An 18,118-nucleotide genomic window follows, 5' to 3' on the forward strand; every position below is an offset into this window, starting at 1 on the left:
GACTGTCTTTTGGGTATATAAATAGAGTGTAGAATGACCCACTGGGGTGATCTAAAGACAGAGGATTCCCATTAAGAAGACACATTGAAATGTGTACTTTTTGTTTTAACTAGACATATCTTCTGCCTAAAAAGATATATTTCCATAAGACCTGGGATTTTCACCTCTGCACCCGAGAAGAAAGCCTGTTGGAGCCAACATTTCTGCTGGGGCATTAGGTGCCCTGCGGAGCAGTCTTGCACATCTCGCGCTTTGCTTATACTGCCTTGCAAACAGAGCGCCTACATCCGCAGACTTATTTTTCTCTCTGCTTTGTTTCCATATCGCAGATTTATTTCCCATTAACATCTTCCATCACTTCTGGGTTTGGTGTCATCTTAGCTATCTGCCTTCTTCCTGTTTTGACTTATAGTCTCTTCTCTTCATGTTACAAATGCACGGCCCAGAGATATGAGCTAAGCCGGGCGCAGAGCCGGGGTCTGCGAGGCCATCGCAGCCCCTCGACGGCTCTGCGCCGTGGCAGCGCAGACACCGGGCTGTGAGTAATGCTGGCTTAGGGTGAGAAAATGAGACAGTGGTGGAGGCCCGCGATAAGCACTAGCTCTGCAGTTTTTCTTCAGAGGCAGATTTTTGTAAACCTTACTGAAGTTTATTTAATCACAAAGGCTTTTAAAGGACTGACTTGTGTGAAATTCGCCCTGCGCTTACGCAACACGGTAATAAAATGAGATGTTAGCCAACTTGTCTGTTGGGAGTTTATCTGAATACGCTTTACGTGGCTTTTCACAGAACTTATAATTGACTGCTGTGATTTCTCATTAACTTAAGATCAGCATTTCTTAATACTGGTAGAGGTTTGAGCAGATACTTATCTTTTATGTGTTAAGGATAAGATCATTCATCTGAGATGATGATTTCATTTATAAATAAAATCTTAACAGGATAATGGTTCTCTTCACTGATCACATTTCTCAGGCTGACTTTTTTCAAAACAATCGTATTGTTTAGGTAGTTAAAGCAGGATATAAGAAGACAGTTTTAATAATTAAGGATTAGTTTTTAAACTCCTCATCAGTATCCAATTACAATATTAAGCGGATGTTCTTTCTTTCTTTAAATGAGAGCGGCAAATGAGCAAGGCTGTTTCCTTGCCCCAAGTGTAAGTTGATATGTAAATCCTGCACATCCTATACAACAACTTTTGACTCCAAAGGGAGCAATTGATGCTTGGGAAGTTTTAAAGCTCAGCTGACAACTGAAGTGAATAGATGGGCTATTAGAGATTTAAGCGAGCGATAGCGAGTGCCTCTCCATAGTGTCCTCCAGATCTCCTGTCCGTCCTTCCTGTGGTAGCTGTAGCCTTCTTCCACTCCCCGTGGCTTTCGCAGGGCTCCGTCTCTTTGGTGGCGGGGAAGGGCTTACGTCTGAACTGGGTGCCTCGTCAGGAGGGTCTGACTTGCCGACGGCCTCTGTGGCTCGGCTGCCGGCACTTCAAACGGCGTACGCTGCTGCACAGCTGCCGAGGGGCAAAGCGGACGGAAGGTCCCCAGCTGTGCAGGCCTACTTCAACACCGTCATTTCTGTAACTCAGGGTTAGCACATTTGCTCAAATACGCGTGAGAAGAAGCCAGTACCTCCTGGTGATGACCAAACCGTGTTTACTGCATTTGGCACGTTGCATGGTTCAGCTGGGCAACGCGGCAGTGCCCCGTGGTAGTCCGTGTGTCGCTCTTGGCTTGCCGTGGTAGATGATACAGAGGTCTAGTCCATGAGCCACGTCATCTTCATGGTGCTTTCCATCCCAAGTTGGACAGTAAGGATGTGTGGGTCTTGGTGAAAATTTTTGACTCTTGGCGGTGGTAAAGCCTGCATAATCCTGCTTGCAATCAAGAGGTCTGCTCGCATGTGTGAAGATCACCTTCTCCTTGCACTCCGGTCCGCTCTGTAACATAAGCAGCATCCTGTGGCACTGCTGGGGTGGCGGATGCCCACGCGGCGGCACGCATGGCGGTGGCCGGTTGCAGCTCCACGCCGGCGCACGAGGTTGGCCGATGGCACAGGCACCGGGGCCCACTGAGGACGGGGAGGCGTTGTGGCAAGCCGGCGCGCTTCCCGGGGACTCTGCCCCGCGCCTCTCCAGCTCCCTCCTCCAGGACAGTCCTGCACAGTGCCATCAGCCGGGACGTGAAAGGTCGTTTTCCAGCCGCTCAGTACCCACTGGCCGAGTTACTCCCTTGTGGTTTGTAGAAGGGAGTTAGAATTAAAGGACTGGTCTTGTTTGGTGGCACTGTGGGTTGACCTGAGCTATACAGAAGCAGTTCAGGCTCCTTTTAAGTATTTAAGCGCTTTCCAAGCAGCAGAGGTATTTTCCGACTTGGTCAGGAGCTTTTCTATACATTTGAGGGGACAGAAATCTAGATTTCACAGACTGCGCTAACCGAAAGGGAAGAAAGACCTGCTCATCCCAAGTCTGCTTCTCAAACACTTTGTCCTCCTCGAGGCGCTGTTATTGAGCGGGGCAGGTCAGGCAGGGCGAGGAGGTGGGTTCGGGTCTGTAGGAAGAGCGAGGTTGCTCTGGGGAGCCTTTGATCCAGGACTCGCCTCTCCCCATTGCGGCTGCGGGGAGCACACCGTCCGCGGGAACGAGCCGGGTTCAGGTTTGGCCTGAAGGTTAAAACGTGTTTTTGCCAAGGAGAGGTATCGCTGTTCTCACTTTCATGTACAGCAATCCTAAGTCATCACGGTTAAAAATTAATGTGTGTCTCATGGATTTTTTTTCCTCATTTACTTTTGTTTTCTGCACTAACTTTGGACTGATGGTATCTTCCCATGCTGCGGAGTTGCTCTGCATGTTCCTTTCCATCAAAGAAAATGTTTACTAAGGGCACAGTAAGACCTTGCTTTCGACTAGCCACTTTAATTCAGGAATATCAGAAAATGTGGTATTGACACAAGACGGGGAAGTGGCAAGAGGCAGCAGCGTTTTGTTTTGTTTTTTATTTACAAAACGCTGCTACCGCAGAGCGCTTCCCACGGTGAATTATTGAGCTCGAATGGCCTAGAGTTGAGTATTGCCGGAGCAGTCCAAAGTCGGCTCCACGAGGGGCTCGGTGCCCGCGGGGCGCCTGGCCTCTTGCCCGCTTTGCACCAGGTACCGGTCTGCAGCGCTGTCTCGCAAATAGTCGTTTTTAACTTGCTGGGAAAACGTGAGCCTGCCTCCCTCTGCAGTGTGGTCTTCTAATGTGGTTTCTTCTGCAGATTGACGTCTGCCCTGCAAGATTTACGGCTCTGTTTTCAAAGTCTGTTTAAGAAAACATTAATATAAATGCTGTAGAGTTATAAATAGTAAAACATTGTATTTGATCATGATATTGTTGGTATTTATTCTTTCATTTTGGTTATTGCGTGTTAGCTGTCTGCAGAATGCAGTTCATTTGTGGGATCTTAATACGAGAGTATTTCCAGGTGAACAAGAGTAATACTATCTACACAGCGTTTTCACCTCAAAATTGGCCCGTTGGCTGTTTGCCACCTAACCCATGTCTCAGCTTTATCCTCTGTACCAGCGGCCACGGTGTGCAGCTGACCACGTGGCGGTGGTCGTAGTGTCACCGTTCAGGCGCTCAGCGGTGGTGGTCGCTCTGGAGGTCTCCCAGCCACGTGGGCGTTTTAACACGCGCATCAGGCAGAAGCTGAGCCGCTGTCCGCAGAAGTGTGCGAGATAAGGAGTGGCTGCCCTAAAAGCAGTAACGTGAGGAAGGCATTTGTGGCTGTTGGTTCCTAACTGCTAGCACTTGGGAAAAAGTCCAGGCAGGTTCATCGTGATCCCCGAAGCAAGACTCCATGGGGGCCTGGGGCCTGCGCTGCGGCTACAGCACTGCGGAGGTGGCATCTGTTTGGGAAAAATATTTATTGTACGATAGCGTAAGAACGTTTAGAGAAAGAAGAGGTATGAATGCGGCGGGCCAAAATCGCGGCTTGCGTAAACGAGCGTCGCTGTATTGCCGTTCCCGCCGCGCCGTTCCCGCCGGCTGGGGCTGCGGCCCCGCAGCGCGGCTCTGCCGGGCCGGCGCGCGGGCTCGCCGGCGGTTAGGATGCCTCCAAATGCCGTGTTTACCTTGGAAATACTTGACAGAGGCTTAAATAAGCAGTGCTACCAGGTGGGCTTTTAAGAAAGAAGATATTTATGAAGAGCGTAGCGGCCATATCTGAGCTTAACTGCTTCGTGCGTTTGTGTGACTTTTCATTTAAGGTTTTTTTGTGATCTTTCTGTGAAATAAAATAGTAACTGATCAAATAAAAACAGAACACAGCCTCGCGCTGACATTTTTTTCAGTGAAATTGCTTTCTAGGTAAAAAATGACTAGGAACAAGCTAAAGGGATGGTTTCGGAGCCGAGGGTGGGCGCAGGCTTCCCGGGTGACAGGACGTAGGTGGGACACTGCGTGTCCCGAGGCAGGTGAACGTGGTGGCGACCACGTGGCAGCGCAGCCCCCTGCTTCATCCTTCCCCCGACCCTCCGAGCCCTGCCTGGCGATGGGATCCGAGGGATCTCACCGGAAAAGCGGTCCTTCTGCGATGTCCTAGGAGCCTCCTAATGTGCGTGGGGTCACATGTGAGGAGGCAGCAGTACGGCCACCACCACCAGCATGTAGCTATGGGCTTATGCCGCTGACGGTGACTTTGCAAAGGTGCTCGGGGAGCCTGGCAGCCGGCTCCCTGCGGACATGGCCCTGCCGCCTTGACCCCTCCGGAAGCAGCAGTTACTCATGCGAAGTCTTCATACTTCATATTTACTTAAAACATCTATGTTCACATACAAGGAGATGTTTTAACGTAACCTACAGCTGGGGCTGGACCTGGGCTGACAGCGTCCTTTACCATGGGCCTCTACTGCTGGCTGTTGGCATTGACCGAAAGTTTAAAAAAAAAGGTGAAAAAATAAATGAAGGCCACCCTCCACCCTTCTTTACAGGGAAAAAAATATCATAGTAATGAGGAAACGCTACTGCTGTCCACATCGGCCTTTCAAGCCTGTATTTGGTCGAGTCGTACGGGGATTGTTTGTACAAGCAGCCCTGTTAACTCCAGTGCATAAACCGTGTCTGTTCTTGAGCACCCGGGTTTGCAGGATTACCCTCGCTTGTAAACGCTAATGGGTGGCATGTTCGGCAACGCCGCAGCACTTGTGTTTTTCTTAGACTGTTAGCTGTAACACTGCAGAGTCGTTCTACCTCTATAAAAATCGGGGAGAGATTTTAAGATGGGCTAAATACATCTAAGAGATCGGTGGCTTAATTAACACAAGGCCTCGCAGTGACAGCATTGGAAAACAAACTCCAGCGCTGGCCCAGTGCCTTTTTCCACTTTGCCGGTTCTGCTGCCCATATGTTTCAGCCTGCCGACATAGAGCATCTAGTACGTTTTAATAACCGGTGTTCAGATCATTCAAATCATTTTGTTCCTGTGACAGCAACTTTAAAAATACCTCTTGATACCCCAATGATACAGAAACAATATGTTAACAACATATTTTTTTTCTATCTTTCCCTTTCAGGAGCAAATTCATCAGTTGTTGCTGATTTCATGCCTACGTCCTCATGGAACGTGTCAAGCGAATTAGATAAAGGTAACTAGACAGAGAAAAATTGGAAGATGTGAAATCAGATTTTCAGATCTCAGATCTTATTCTCCACTTGGCCGAATCAGCAAGCAAACGGGCATTTGAGATAAACCTTGTTTGCCTTGTGATCTTTTGACATCTAATTACATGCGGTTCTGTGATTTCTGGAGAATGCTGTGTTCGTTTCTTGTTCCCGTAAAATGTTCCACATGGCAGAAATATTTCAAGATGTGAATTCTGTTGGTTTATGAACTGCTTGACATTTTGTCTGGTGGATCTTAGGATTTGAACTCAAAATTAACAAGCATCAGGCAGAGTCAGTTTGCCGCGATGTGTTTTATTAAGGCTTTAAATTAATAGAAAGGAAAAATACATCAGACATTTCTAAGTGGTAATTATGTGTGATTTCAAACTCTGCAAAGGGTATTAATTGTGAAAAAAGGGATATATTTCTTATTCCCCTTCATTTTCTAAATTATGCACCACCAATTATTTAAACCAAATTGCTTAGCTTCCTTGAGCCTTTATTCCAAGCCAGTGGCCTGCAGCTTTCTGAGTCAATCTGGCCTTTGAAATGCTTCTAACATAACATTTACTGTGGAGGATGCTGTTAGCCACACTAACTGTTCAATTTGTCAAACACTCTCTTTTCATTTGCTTATAACTTTGCCAACCATTAACTATTTAGCCTGAAATTTCCCATAGTGGAGTTCTGCCACAGATGGTTTTCCCAGACGTTTTTGTCTGTATTTTGTTAATGTTTTTTTTACGAACATATGTTCATAATGTTTTATATTTAAGCATGAATACGTTTTCTGTGCTTCAGTATGGCTAGAATACGGAGTTTGGTGCACTTTAAAGAACGGTGAACTCTTGCTTTAAGCACAAGAACACATCAGTTCTCTGGGAAACATTTATTGCTGGGAACGGTTTTCCCTACAGCTTTACTCCTGCTAAAATTCGACCGAGGCACCCTTGCTATCTGCAGAACCGCGGTTGGGGCAGGCTCGGGTAGAAGCTGGTTGGAATCGGAGATCGAACGCAGCCCACGGCGCTGTTTGCACCGAGCGCCGCGTGCCGGGAGGGCTGCCGGGGTGCGGGAGCGCCCTGCGTGCCCGCGCCACGCTGGGGGGACCAGCTGGGCTCTCCACTGGTCCCGGGCCGGTTGCAGAGGACAGAAGTCAAACTGCAAATGCTCCAGAGCTGCTGAGGAGCGAGAGGCAGTGGTTCCCTCAAGCCAGATGTCGGTTGTTTGTTTGTTTATTTTCTTAATTGGTCAAAAATAAGAAGAAAGTAAGTGGCCTAGAGAAAGAAAGTTAAGGCCACAAAGACAAGCACTCAAAAGATAGGAAATGCCGAAGACGGCCTTAATTCAGGCCTCTTACGCTGTGCTGTAACAGCCCAACCGTTGCTAACCTGCAGGGTGGATTTTTCTCTAGGACGCTAGCAAAGGAAGGCCCATGCTCGCAGGAGGGATCAGGGCTGCACTTTGTCCTGGGGACGCTCTTGTCTGTAGGATCTCCCCAAGCTTTCTTACGGACGATGTCCTCAGCGAGACAAGGCCTCAGCAAGAACCACCAGTGTCAGGGTGGGCTGGTTTCTGCTTCTGACTCCTCTGCAGAAGTCTGGACAAGTGGCTGAAATATTTTTCGCAGATGATCGTCAGTGATATGTTCTTCCTTCCCTGTTGTGAGCCTCAAGGGTTTGATAGGTAGGCGCCCAGAGTTTCCCATAGATTACAGGGAAAACCGCATGCCTCAAACGAAAACCTAAGTAGAGGGGAGAGATCAGAAGTGATATCGGAGATAATGTTACAGTAAATTAAATCTGGTCTGTTCTGAAAAATATCCCCCAGTATCTTCCTTATTGATACTAATGGGGGGGGTTGTAGGCTGGTTTCTTATAACCAGACCCATTTTTTTTCCAGACTTTGATTAAGCTTGACCTCAGCGGGTGGTTCAAATGCTCCAAAACTCCCCAAACCTCCGCACTCTCCAAAACCTTCACTTAACGTACACGTCTAGGAGACGGGGCAGGGTGCCTGGTAAGAGCACGGGCTGCGTGCTGCCTTCCAAGCCCTCTCCCCACGGGGTCAGAGCGGCCGTGGGGCAGCCCCGCCGCTCCGGCTGCCCGCGCGCCGTTTCGGTCGGGGAGCAGCCGTTCGAGGGCCAGCGCGGACAAAGCTCTGGGTGACTGCCGCCGTCCCGGGCGCTGCCTCACCTCGTTGCCCCAAGCGCAGCTTAGCGCTTCTGTGCTGGCGCCGGCGGCCTCCGCGTTCGCCAGGAGAGCGTTTTCTGCCTTAATTCGGGGCACCTGCTGCTGGGCCGTGCTGTCAGCGCCGCCTGCGCCCGGCGTGCAGCCGTTGGCACTGCGCTCCCCCGGGATTACCAGCCCCTCGCCTTGGGCTCGTTAGCATTCAGACTGCTGCAAGCTCACACGCCTAAGCATGGATTTACATACGTGATTAAAAAACATTTGCTGCCCAAAAGGCTTAGTCAGCGGGGTGGATTCGTCCCGTGCGCCCGCAGGCGATGCAGGCGCACACGTTTCGTCTTGCCCGAGGACCACGTGGGGGCTTTCATGTGGCAGCTGCCACTTCTCACCGAAGGTGTTCGGAAAGTCTAGCTTATATAAACTAAAATACGCTGCAGCGCACGCTGCCCGGTGGAGCTGAGACCTCGGAGGAGAAAATGAGGCATGCACTTAGTTTCCATTTCTTTTGCAAACAAGCACGTTGAGAAATCACCATCCACTTGTCTTTCCTGCAGCCAGCCACGAGGTCCCGCAGCCGTCCCCGTAAAACTTATTTTAAAGCCTGTTAAGTTCCCCACATGAAAGCGGTTTCCAGCCAAATTTCCCAATTAAATGGCAGTCCGTATTAAGTGGCTCTGCCTGCTGTCTTTTGAAAATTCACATCTCTTCCTTGAGTATGTCTCCTGCGTTCGGGACGGAGGAACAAGCTCATAGTCTTGTTAAACAATATTATGCATTTTGAAATAATTGCTTAATATGCCGTTTTCCCTAGCTTGGTGGGTTCTGCACTGATTATCTTACAACTGAGCCCTATTCAGGTTTCAATTTCTATTAAATAAGCTAAATTGACAGCATTAAACAGTTGCCTGTTTATTCTTTTTAACAGGAAATGAATTTAAAAGAGACGCAGCCACCCGTGAAGAGCTGTTGAAAGCAACGATTGATGGGAGGGAGGAGGTGGTTCTCTCCAAAACCTTTAAAAAAAACAAACAAACTATGCATAAAAATAAAAATGATCACTTTTAAAATAGGAGAAATTCAGCTACGAGCATTTTTCTCTTTTCCTGCGAGTGCTCAGTCGTGGTGTGCAAGGGGAATGTCGTGAGGGAAAAGGAGAAAGGAAAGTGTGATGAAATAGAATTTTAATGGTATAAGGGGGAATACGCGTACTTCAGGGAAAAAGGCGGTCTGGTTTTAGGAAGCGGCATGTCTCAGGGGACGGGTAGGTGGCGGCGAAGGCCTTCACCCCAGGTTGGTAGCCCGGTCCGTCGCGGTTTGGGGACGTTCCCTTCTGCCCCTCGCCGCGGGGCACAGGGCCTGCTCCAGCTCTTTGCTTGGGAAAGGCTCTGATTCGCAGCGAACCCTTCTCTGCTCTGAGCCTCGCTGAAAGGGTGAAGAGCCTTCGTTTGGCTGCTTCTCTTCCCCAAGGATGGACGTGGAGAGGTAGGCCTTCCCTTGCCTCAGATGTCTGTTTATTTATAGGGAAGGAGGTAGGCCCGGCTTTGGATGGGAGCCTGTTTATGTCTAGTACAGTAGAGGAATTGTTTGGGAACTCTTCATCCTTAGGCAAAGATAACATTGGAGCCTCCGCCAAGAAAGAGTCAGCTTTGAAATATTTTGTATTTTCTTTTAATTGTGGATAGGATTCCACTTCTGTGGCCATTCGCTGGAACAGGACGCCTAGACTCTGCAGGAGCGATAAGAGCAGACGATGCGCGTCTCCGTTCCTTCCCCTGACCCCTTCCTTCCCCGCTCCCCCCGTGCCCACCGTAGCCTCTCGGAGAGCTTATTGCATCCCGCCAGCCGCCTCTGGGGGCACGAGCCCTCGCGCAGTGCCCGATCCCCGGCCGTGGCCAGCCGGAGCTGAGGACCACCGCTGCGGGAGGCAGCTTGCGTTACCGTGTCCCCACCGCCTCCTCCGCCCGGCGGCTCTTCACTTGGGCATCCAAGGAAAACCCGTCACTAGGAGCTTTTGCAGATGTTGCCGATATTCGTTCCTTCCTCCTGGCCTGTCCGCTTTGGCGAACAGCTATGAAACATTAGACTCGGTCAGTGCTTGGGGACCGTTTTCAATTCCAGATAGCCTGAGCGCCAAGCCGTGGGGTCCACGCCTGGACTTTGATCCCTCCAGCTCAGACCTTTCCTCTGTGGGATAGACCTTGCAGGCATGGCAAAAATTCCCTGGAGAGCTTGATGGCAAGAGTCAGGATTTTGCAAAACGCATCCCAAATTAATCAGTGGTCGCTTAAGGTTACGCTTGGCCATACCCTTAGTTTCCAAAGGCATGTCCGCACAAGGATCACCTCCAGCAAACAAGCCTCCCCTCACCACTCGCGTTTTCATCCAGCCTTCCTCCGCTAGCATGATCTAGCGGCAGAAAATAACTGAGGAAGGTCAAAACGGGGCATGGGAGGACTGCAGGATGCACTCCTACACCCCACGTCCGGGACCGCGCTGCACCAACGTCCCGGAGGTGTCCATCCGGGCGGGTGGGCTCCGCCACGGTGTCAGGAGAGGCCGTGGCGTTCGGTGGGCGCCTGGGTGGACACAGCCGGGCTGCCCGGGGGCCCTTCTTCCTTGGAGAATCACCTTGGCAAGTTCTTCCAGGCAGGGATGTGACCTGGCCATACAGCTTTATAGAGAAAACTTTTCTGGTGTTGCCGGGGGAATTTGACTCTCGTGCTGACTGCGTTCTGAAAACGTAAACAAAAGCAAGCGGGGCCAAACCGAGCCCATCAAGGCCTCCTGGCTTGGCCCTAGTTCTTTAGAGATTTCCAGATTTTCTTTTGAAATCACTGGATGTCAATTCGATACACGTGGTGAAAGGGGAAGAATTACAGCTTTCACATTCATGCACAATTTACCTTTCTATTTTCCTTTATTATCTGGGGGATATTCGGTAAATCAAGTTCCCCTGATGGGGCTCAGGATCCTGATTCTATTTGTGGGGTCGCGTTAGTAGTGAGGCAGTAAATTACTGCTACTTTGTTTGAAAATTTTTTTAGCCACAGTACATTAGCTCCTTTTGTTTGCTTTTCCACTGACGGAGTGTACGTTTTTATTTGAGAATTTGTGTTTCTTGAATGTCTCATTTATAAATAATACAGGGTGTGAAATCTGAAGGTCATAGAACACAACCTAAAAAAGAAACCACCCTGAGTAACGTTCAGCATTCGTGGTAAAAATCTTTCACAAAATGCTTCACTTAACATTGGGGGTTTTTTCAACCTCAGTGCGGGCAATGAATGTCTGACCACTATGCATAAGGTAACTATATATAATAACCTTTTCCTGGCTCATCCAGCTGTCTTTGTTTATTTGAAAGATTGATAGATCATAGGGTCAAGGGACGTGTTTTATTGTAAGTTTCTGTTCCAAATTTCCTGACATTTTTGGTTTTAAAAAAATAGACCTTTAAAAGGCACAGAAAGGGCTAATAAGAACCAGATCCTAAAGTGATGCTATGTCAAAATGTCAAAAATAACAGCTTTTCTTTGACTCTACAGCATTAATCTTAAGGCACATACCTTTCTATACACCCTTCCTTTAATAGGTTGAGTTTTTGTACGTGGCTCTGTACTGCAGAATGGCTTCTAAAGTGACGACAAAATCCCTTGATGGTTTTCAGTAGTTTGGTTTATAGCTGGATGTGGACATTTGTTTACCTATTCCAAATCACTTTTTTTGTGATAAAGTTCAGCAGCTTCCTACTTGTGCTATAAAACTGGTTCCTGAGCAAAGAAAAGCTTCATTTCCCCTTGCTAGATTATAGTCTCAAAGCTATCACCAAGACAGCTGTCCTTAAACCTGAAAGTGAGCTCATAAAAGTCAAGGCAGATGTGAACTCTCGGATGCGTACTAAGAATTCGCAAAGGCAGGGCGGGCAGGGAGTTGTCCAGTTCCCATCAAAAAACAATGGGATTCAGGTGCTCGGCCCTGATAATGTTTCGAAGGTCCACGGGGATCTGTGCTCTGGTTTCCCTCCCCAAGCTCTCCCTCCCCTATGGCCCGGGGCAGTGGAGAAGCTGTTAATTATGAGAAAGCAACAATTAGGAGAACTCTAAATACAGTAAAGGGCACACACGGACATCTGAAAAGCCAGGACGCCTGGGGCAGCGGTCAGCCTGTTTAAGTTAAGTTGTCCTTGGATGGCATAATGCCCCTAGGTGATGTCTGGGGAAGAGAAGACCGATACTCAGTTGCTGTATGTGTTCTGAGGCTTACACGTCCTCATTTCTGAGGAAACTCGTTTGAAATTAAGCTGGGCAAGCAAACGCGGTAGCGAATTTCCTTTTGTCCCAAGACAGTTGACATTGAATATTTCCGCTCGGTTGTCTGGGTTTCTTTAGCTCTTTGATATTCTTCATGCGGGTTGCCAAATCATAGGTCGGGTGCGGTATTCCTTTCCTCCCACTGTCATTCCCCTACTTTTATTCATTTAAAATAAGTGAAATTCCAGCCAGTAGTCTTCCTTTTGCCCCTTTTAATAACAAGGCTTCTGTTGATCAGACGCACAGACCTGACCTTCCAGGAGTTGTCTTCCTTTATGAGTTATGGGCAGATCAAGGAATCAATGGTTAATCCTTTTTCCAATTGAGAAATATGTGCTCTGTCTATTGCCGCACTTCAGTAAGAAATCCTGCTGATTCCTTCTTTAGCTTAACTGGAATAGCTTAAAACTAAAGTTTATTGGACATATGGAACGAACAACAAACCCATCCAGCATATTCAGACTGGGTGGGCTCCAGCTCATCGGCTCTTTCTCCAAAGAGAACAATTTTGTGTAGAACATTTCCAACTGGCTGGGCTCATTGGGCTTGTCAGTGGTGGTGATAAATGTGAGTACTGGATGCATCCAAATGTAGCATCTGACCGGACTAACACAGCTAATCCAAAACTCAGAATAAATGAAAATACTTATTTCCTTAGCCGTATACTATTTCGGGTAGATTCTGTCAGACCCTGTGATATGCTTAATAGTATTTTTCTCTTTAGACAAAGATTATCTGTTTGTTTAAGTTACCAATCACTGAACATATCCATCTTGCAGTCATTGATTCAGACGCTTTTTGTCTTCCTTTATTGTCAACATATGTTATGCCAAAGAAGTGGTGAGTTGCTAAACCTTTTGCTGCAAGAAAGATAAATGTAATAAATTGTCTGTAAGACTGTCCAAACTGCATTACTCCGACTGGTTCACAGAGTTGCTTTACGCACTGCAATGCAGATTTGAACTTTCAAATCCAGGATTAAATACTTATTCTCTGGTTCAGCAGTTGGAAATAGTGTCCTCACATCTGTAACTTTGCTGCAGAAAACGTTTGCTTGTGGTCCTTTCCAGAGCGCTGTTTTGTTGCATGTGTAGAATAGGAAGCTGACGTGGGATCCAGGCTGCTCTGCTGCACCTGGAGTAAAACTATTTTCAGGCTTGGGGTGGCTTAAATGAAGGTTCTAATTTTAGCCTTTCTCTGAATATTGTGAAAGATCAGAAGGGCATAAAGAAAAGGACAAATGAAACAACAGTTCTTCTCATAAAATGAACGTTTCAGGGTCTTATCCTGCATCCCCCATCATGCTCTGAACTCCTAATGAAATCAGAGACACATTGCATACACAGTGCATGTGAAAGCACTGTGGCCAGCAAAACCCTCTCCAAGCAAAGAGGGTGTTACTGCTCTAAGATGTGCCTTTGGTAATTTAAGATAGAGTAACCATGTGGTCACAGTGGAGATTAACATTCCTTGGCCAGAGAGGACAAGCTTTTATTTTGAAAGCCACCTGGGCTCCACTTAAAAGTAGTAGAATACTTAAGAATTTATTATGACTGGGAAGGCTCCGATTTAACAATGTCAAGACATAGCTGTGGAAATACACGCACTTTTCTGCTTTCAAGACACACAGGGCACTACATTTTGTCCTTGCACAGCTGTCGCTATTCTGTGACATCAAACCAGCAAAAAGTTTCACCGTGAAGGATACCTAATATTTGGATTTTACATGCAGTGTCTCCAATTTATGTGCTTAGAATCATGAAGATGACTTATGATGTGTTGTGTTTGCATTGGCAACGGCTCAAACCCAGAAATATATTTCAGGCTTGGCTTTCCAGATATTATCTCAAGTCATTTAAAAGTTCATTATAGGGCACCCGCTAGTGCTGCTATAGTAAAGGGGCTGTCAGCATTTTTCAAGGGTTTATAACTCAGCCATTAAAAAAAAAAATCTCTGTGGGCTGAAACTTGGCATTCAGGGTCTAGGCCCAGCAGTAAATTGTTTTTACAAATTAAAAAAAATCAGTTTGGCTATTATTAAATTATAGGTGGGCTAAATTTTATTCAGAACTTTTTCAGACCATTCTCCCAAACTTCTGTAACTTAAAATGTCTCTAAAAAGTTTTTATAGAGTGCTACTCTAAAATACGGATCGGCATTTGTTATGTGCTTGAAACCCTGAGATTTAACTTAAAATGTAATAACAGTGCTTATCCCAGCATAGCACTTTTCACCCTCAAAGTGCTTTACGAGCATTATCTCATTAATGTACATAACAGCCTCCCCATGATGTAAGAGGGATTATTATCCTCACTTTATAGCTAGAGAGATTGAGCCAAAAGGTTTAAGGCTGTTTTGAAAAGGAGTTAGTTGCACAAATCCCATGTGAATTTTGATTGGCTTTGGGTGTCTCGTTCCCTTCGGCTCTTCTGAAAATCATAACTGGAGTGATTCACCCCAGACTATTCAGAGCCAGGATTAAAACTCAGACTTTCCAATGCCCGTTGCCACTAGACTGTTTAATTCTCAGAAACATAGTAATTACTTTGCACACAAGAACCATAAGGTTTCTAAGAATTTGTTCTTTCGGTCAGAGAGAGTCAACTTTGGGGATCTAGAGAGCTTCTCAGTGACAGGAAGCGTATCAAATGAAACATGGTGAAATACAGCTGTGCAACACGGTGTCCTCAGCAGATATGCAAGCAGCAGGTTCATCCCGTTCCATCAGCGCTACTTGACTCCTGCTGAAAGTCCAGAAGAAGGATTTACCCCCAGTTTTCCCGGCCTTTGTGCTTCTAGCCCTGAAGATGTTGTTAATGCTGATGGCACCAGAGGGGGGCTGATGGGGGGTGACCTGGTGAGAAACCTGGAGGAACTGTTCTGTGTGTTCTTTGTACTGCTGTCGTTAAAGGAAGAGGATGGTGGCAGTAGCTCTGGAGATTTGATGGGCTTTGGTGACAGACACAACTATTAAAAATAAAATTGGACTTCTCTTTGGCCCCTTTTGGCAAGTGCAATAATTGAGGGTTTTCATGCATTGCAGAGAAAGAATTTTCATAATTTTGTATGCATCAATAACAGTCCAAGATTTCTTGGAAGCACTGTTAGTCTTTCAGTTCATTTCCAATTACAGAACTACTCTATCTGTGAGAAACTTCTTCTTGTGAAATGTCCAGCCTCTTGAAACTTGCCCAGTTTAAATCTCATCTTAGGTGCCTTACGGTCTGCTGCTTGATCTGATTTATGATTTGCATGCAAAATTTATGGATTTAAGGATTAAACAAAGCTGAATTTAGTATATGTGTTTTGTTTTGGTGTTTCTATAGTTGTCCAGTGAGGGTGGTGGAGAACACTTAGAGAAGAATCAGACACTTCTGGATCCCAGAGACTGTTTCTGTTTGTGCCTACACAGTAGTTTCACTATAGCTCTTGCATTACAGCTGTACTTTTTCACCGTCTTACTGTTGCTATTGATATTTTAAAATCATTCTCCAGTCTTTGGAAATCTACCTAACATCCTTACTCCTTCATTTGCATTTACATTTGTATACCATAGGACCTTTAAAATACTATGTATACCATCTTGGTTGTCAGCAAGACCATCCCAGGGCAGACAACGTTCTGTTTTCTGACTGTATTATGCTGTAAGTGTCTGAATCACTGTCTTTGAAATGTTATCAGGAATTATATAGACGAGTGTGGTATAGAAATGTTATATAGATAATTAAATGTGATTATCCAGTTCCATGCTATTAGTGTGATTTTATTAAATACAGAATGTGGAGAGAACCCAAGAATATGTGAGCTGACTTGGATTATGCTTCCCGGCGAGGTTATTTAGACAGTGAGTCAGAAACATTTCTAATCTCGTGATGAAGCCTGCAGAAATGATTCTGGAGAACTAACAGCCCGCTCTGACTCCCCGGTGAAAGACACTGAACCCTGTTGTCTGTCTTCACCGGAGGGCGGCAACCTCTGCCCTTTTTACCCCATACGCAGTTTTCTTAACTAATTAGATCCATGGGAGCATAGATAACAGTAGCATTTTGCAGTTTCAAATCCATACCTGCACATTAAAAGACTACTTGATGGGTGAAAAAAATGTGTGGAGAGCTCCTTTGTACTTAATGTTTATTCTCCTAGCTCCCAGGGACCCAGTGAGAACAGGGGCGCATTGTATGAAGCGCTGTACGAGCAGAGGGTAAGAACTTACATTCTAAACAGATTAAATAGAAAGGAAAGAGATATTAATATACACAAAACCTAACCAAGGGAGTAGCCAGTGAAGACAGGATTAAATAAATAGTTAGGGAAGTGGATTAGTTAGAAACGTTAGTTAGCTAAGCTGCTTTTAATACACGATGGAGATTTTTTTTCATACTGTTAGGAAGGCTTATTGCTGGAGTTAACAGTAGATGTGCCTACAGAAGACTGCAGCATAAGCAGCACAGCACAAATTTACTTGCCGATAGGCTTTTCTTGACCTCACGAGTTTGCTCTGAGAGCAAAGGAGCAGAGCACAGTCTATGGGTTTTCATTGTCGGCCTCCCTGCTGAGACGTCCAACGGATGATAATAGTTTTTGGCCACTAATGACCACAGTTAGATTTGAACCTGTGACACTGAGATGAAAGCCTACATATTCCGTTGCCGGTACCCAGTCCATCCAACCATCTGCCTTTAAAGGATTTAATTAAATGTTGAGTACAGTTAACTGGAAATAGTCCTCTTCCTGAAGGATGTAGAATGAAATAGCACCTGACAGAAGAAGGCAATGCTCATGATTGGATTAGAAGAGATTAATTTCTTTAAATTTTGATTTAACATTCCCTATCCTAACAAAATAAAAGAATTCTTGGTCTTCTACTCGTACCTGTCACGAGACCTATTTCAGATTGAAGATAAACTTCGGCAGTCTTAGCAAGGGAAATCCTGACCGAGGAAAAAAAAGTCTTCGTTTCCTAGATATGATCCTTATTCCTTCATACATACAGTTAGTGTGTACAAAATCTTTGGCAACGTGCTGTCTACACTGCTCTGCAAGTCAATTAAAAAATTGTTCTGAGATCTTCATTCTGGAGGGATTAATTTCATATATTGATGTATTTTGTGGATCCTAACTCGAGCAAGGGCAGTACTGCAAGGCACAGGCATCAAAATAAGCAGTTGGATTTCCAAAAGACTGGGGACCCTTGGGAAGATCTGGTTTTGGCTGGAGGTAAAGAGTTCCTGAATGAACCTCTCACATCTACTAGTTAGCAAAAAGGAAAAATAAAAGAACGAGAAGCAGTGTTACCTCCTTTTTCTGTGTTGAATGAAGCTGAGTAGGATGATGTTGAGAAAGTATAGAGTCCATAGGTGAGAAAGAGGCGTTCTCAAGAAATATAGCATTACTATACTACAATAAAAACGCCAAGATTTCTTCCTTTAATTACCATGCAAAGCTGTATGAGATCTATTGTTGGGCCTGAAACCTCCATTAAGTTTTCTGCTAAATCCGATAGCCACTTCTCTTGTTTCCCTTCAAAGACAAGAATGAGATTTCTTTAAATCGACATTTTCTAAGCTGGAATTCTTTATTCACCCTTTTTTCTTTTCACTTAATAGATTATTTCTTGACACTTGACGAACCTATGAATAACATAACCACCACCCTTGGCCAGACCGCAGAGCTGCATTGTAAAGTCTCTGGCAATCCTCCTCCCACTGTACGTTGGCTGAAAAACGACGCCCCGGTCGTTCAAGAGCCCAGGAGGATTTCTTTCCGTGCAACAAGCTACGGCTCTCGACTGCGAATAAGGAACCTTGACACTACGGATACTGGTTACTTCCAGTGCGTTGCAACTAACGGCAGAAAGACAGTTTCTACAACTGGCGTGCTGTTTGTAAAATTTGGTAAGTTCTCGCCTTTTCAACTGCTCAAACTGTAGAAAGGTGCAGGACAACAGCTCTGGAGAGGGAGTTCTGTTTTA

The 18,118-nt window shown here is 46.0% G+C and overlaps 1 protein-coding gene across 2 annotated transcripts in view; it reads left to right on the top strand.

Annotated features, from left to right (window-relative positions):
* Positions 1–18,118, top strand: part of ROR1 (receptor tyrosine kinase like orphan receptor 1) — a 165,274-nt gene that overhangs the window by 108,244 nt on the left and 38,912 nt on the right. The window contains exons 2-3 of one of the 2 annotated variants that reach the window (XM_067301352.1): positions 5,558–5,629; positions 17,754–18,041. In XM_067301352.1, the coding sequence (XP_067157453.1) occupies positions 5,558–5,629; positions 17,754–18,041 (360 nt within the window). The remainder of the gene's footprint in view (positions 1–5,557; positions 5,630–17,753; positions 18,042–18,118) is intronic. The other variant, XM_067301353.1, reaches the window with a different exon arrangement.

This window comes from Apteryx mantelli, chromosome 8 (assembly GCF_036417845.1).
Source record: "Apteryx mantelli isolate bAptMan1 chromosome 8, bAptMan1.hap1, whole genome shotgun sequence".
Classification (NCBI taxonomy): Eukaryota; Metazoa; Chordata; class Aves; order Apterygiformes; family Apterygidae; genus Apteryx; species Apteryx mantelli.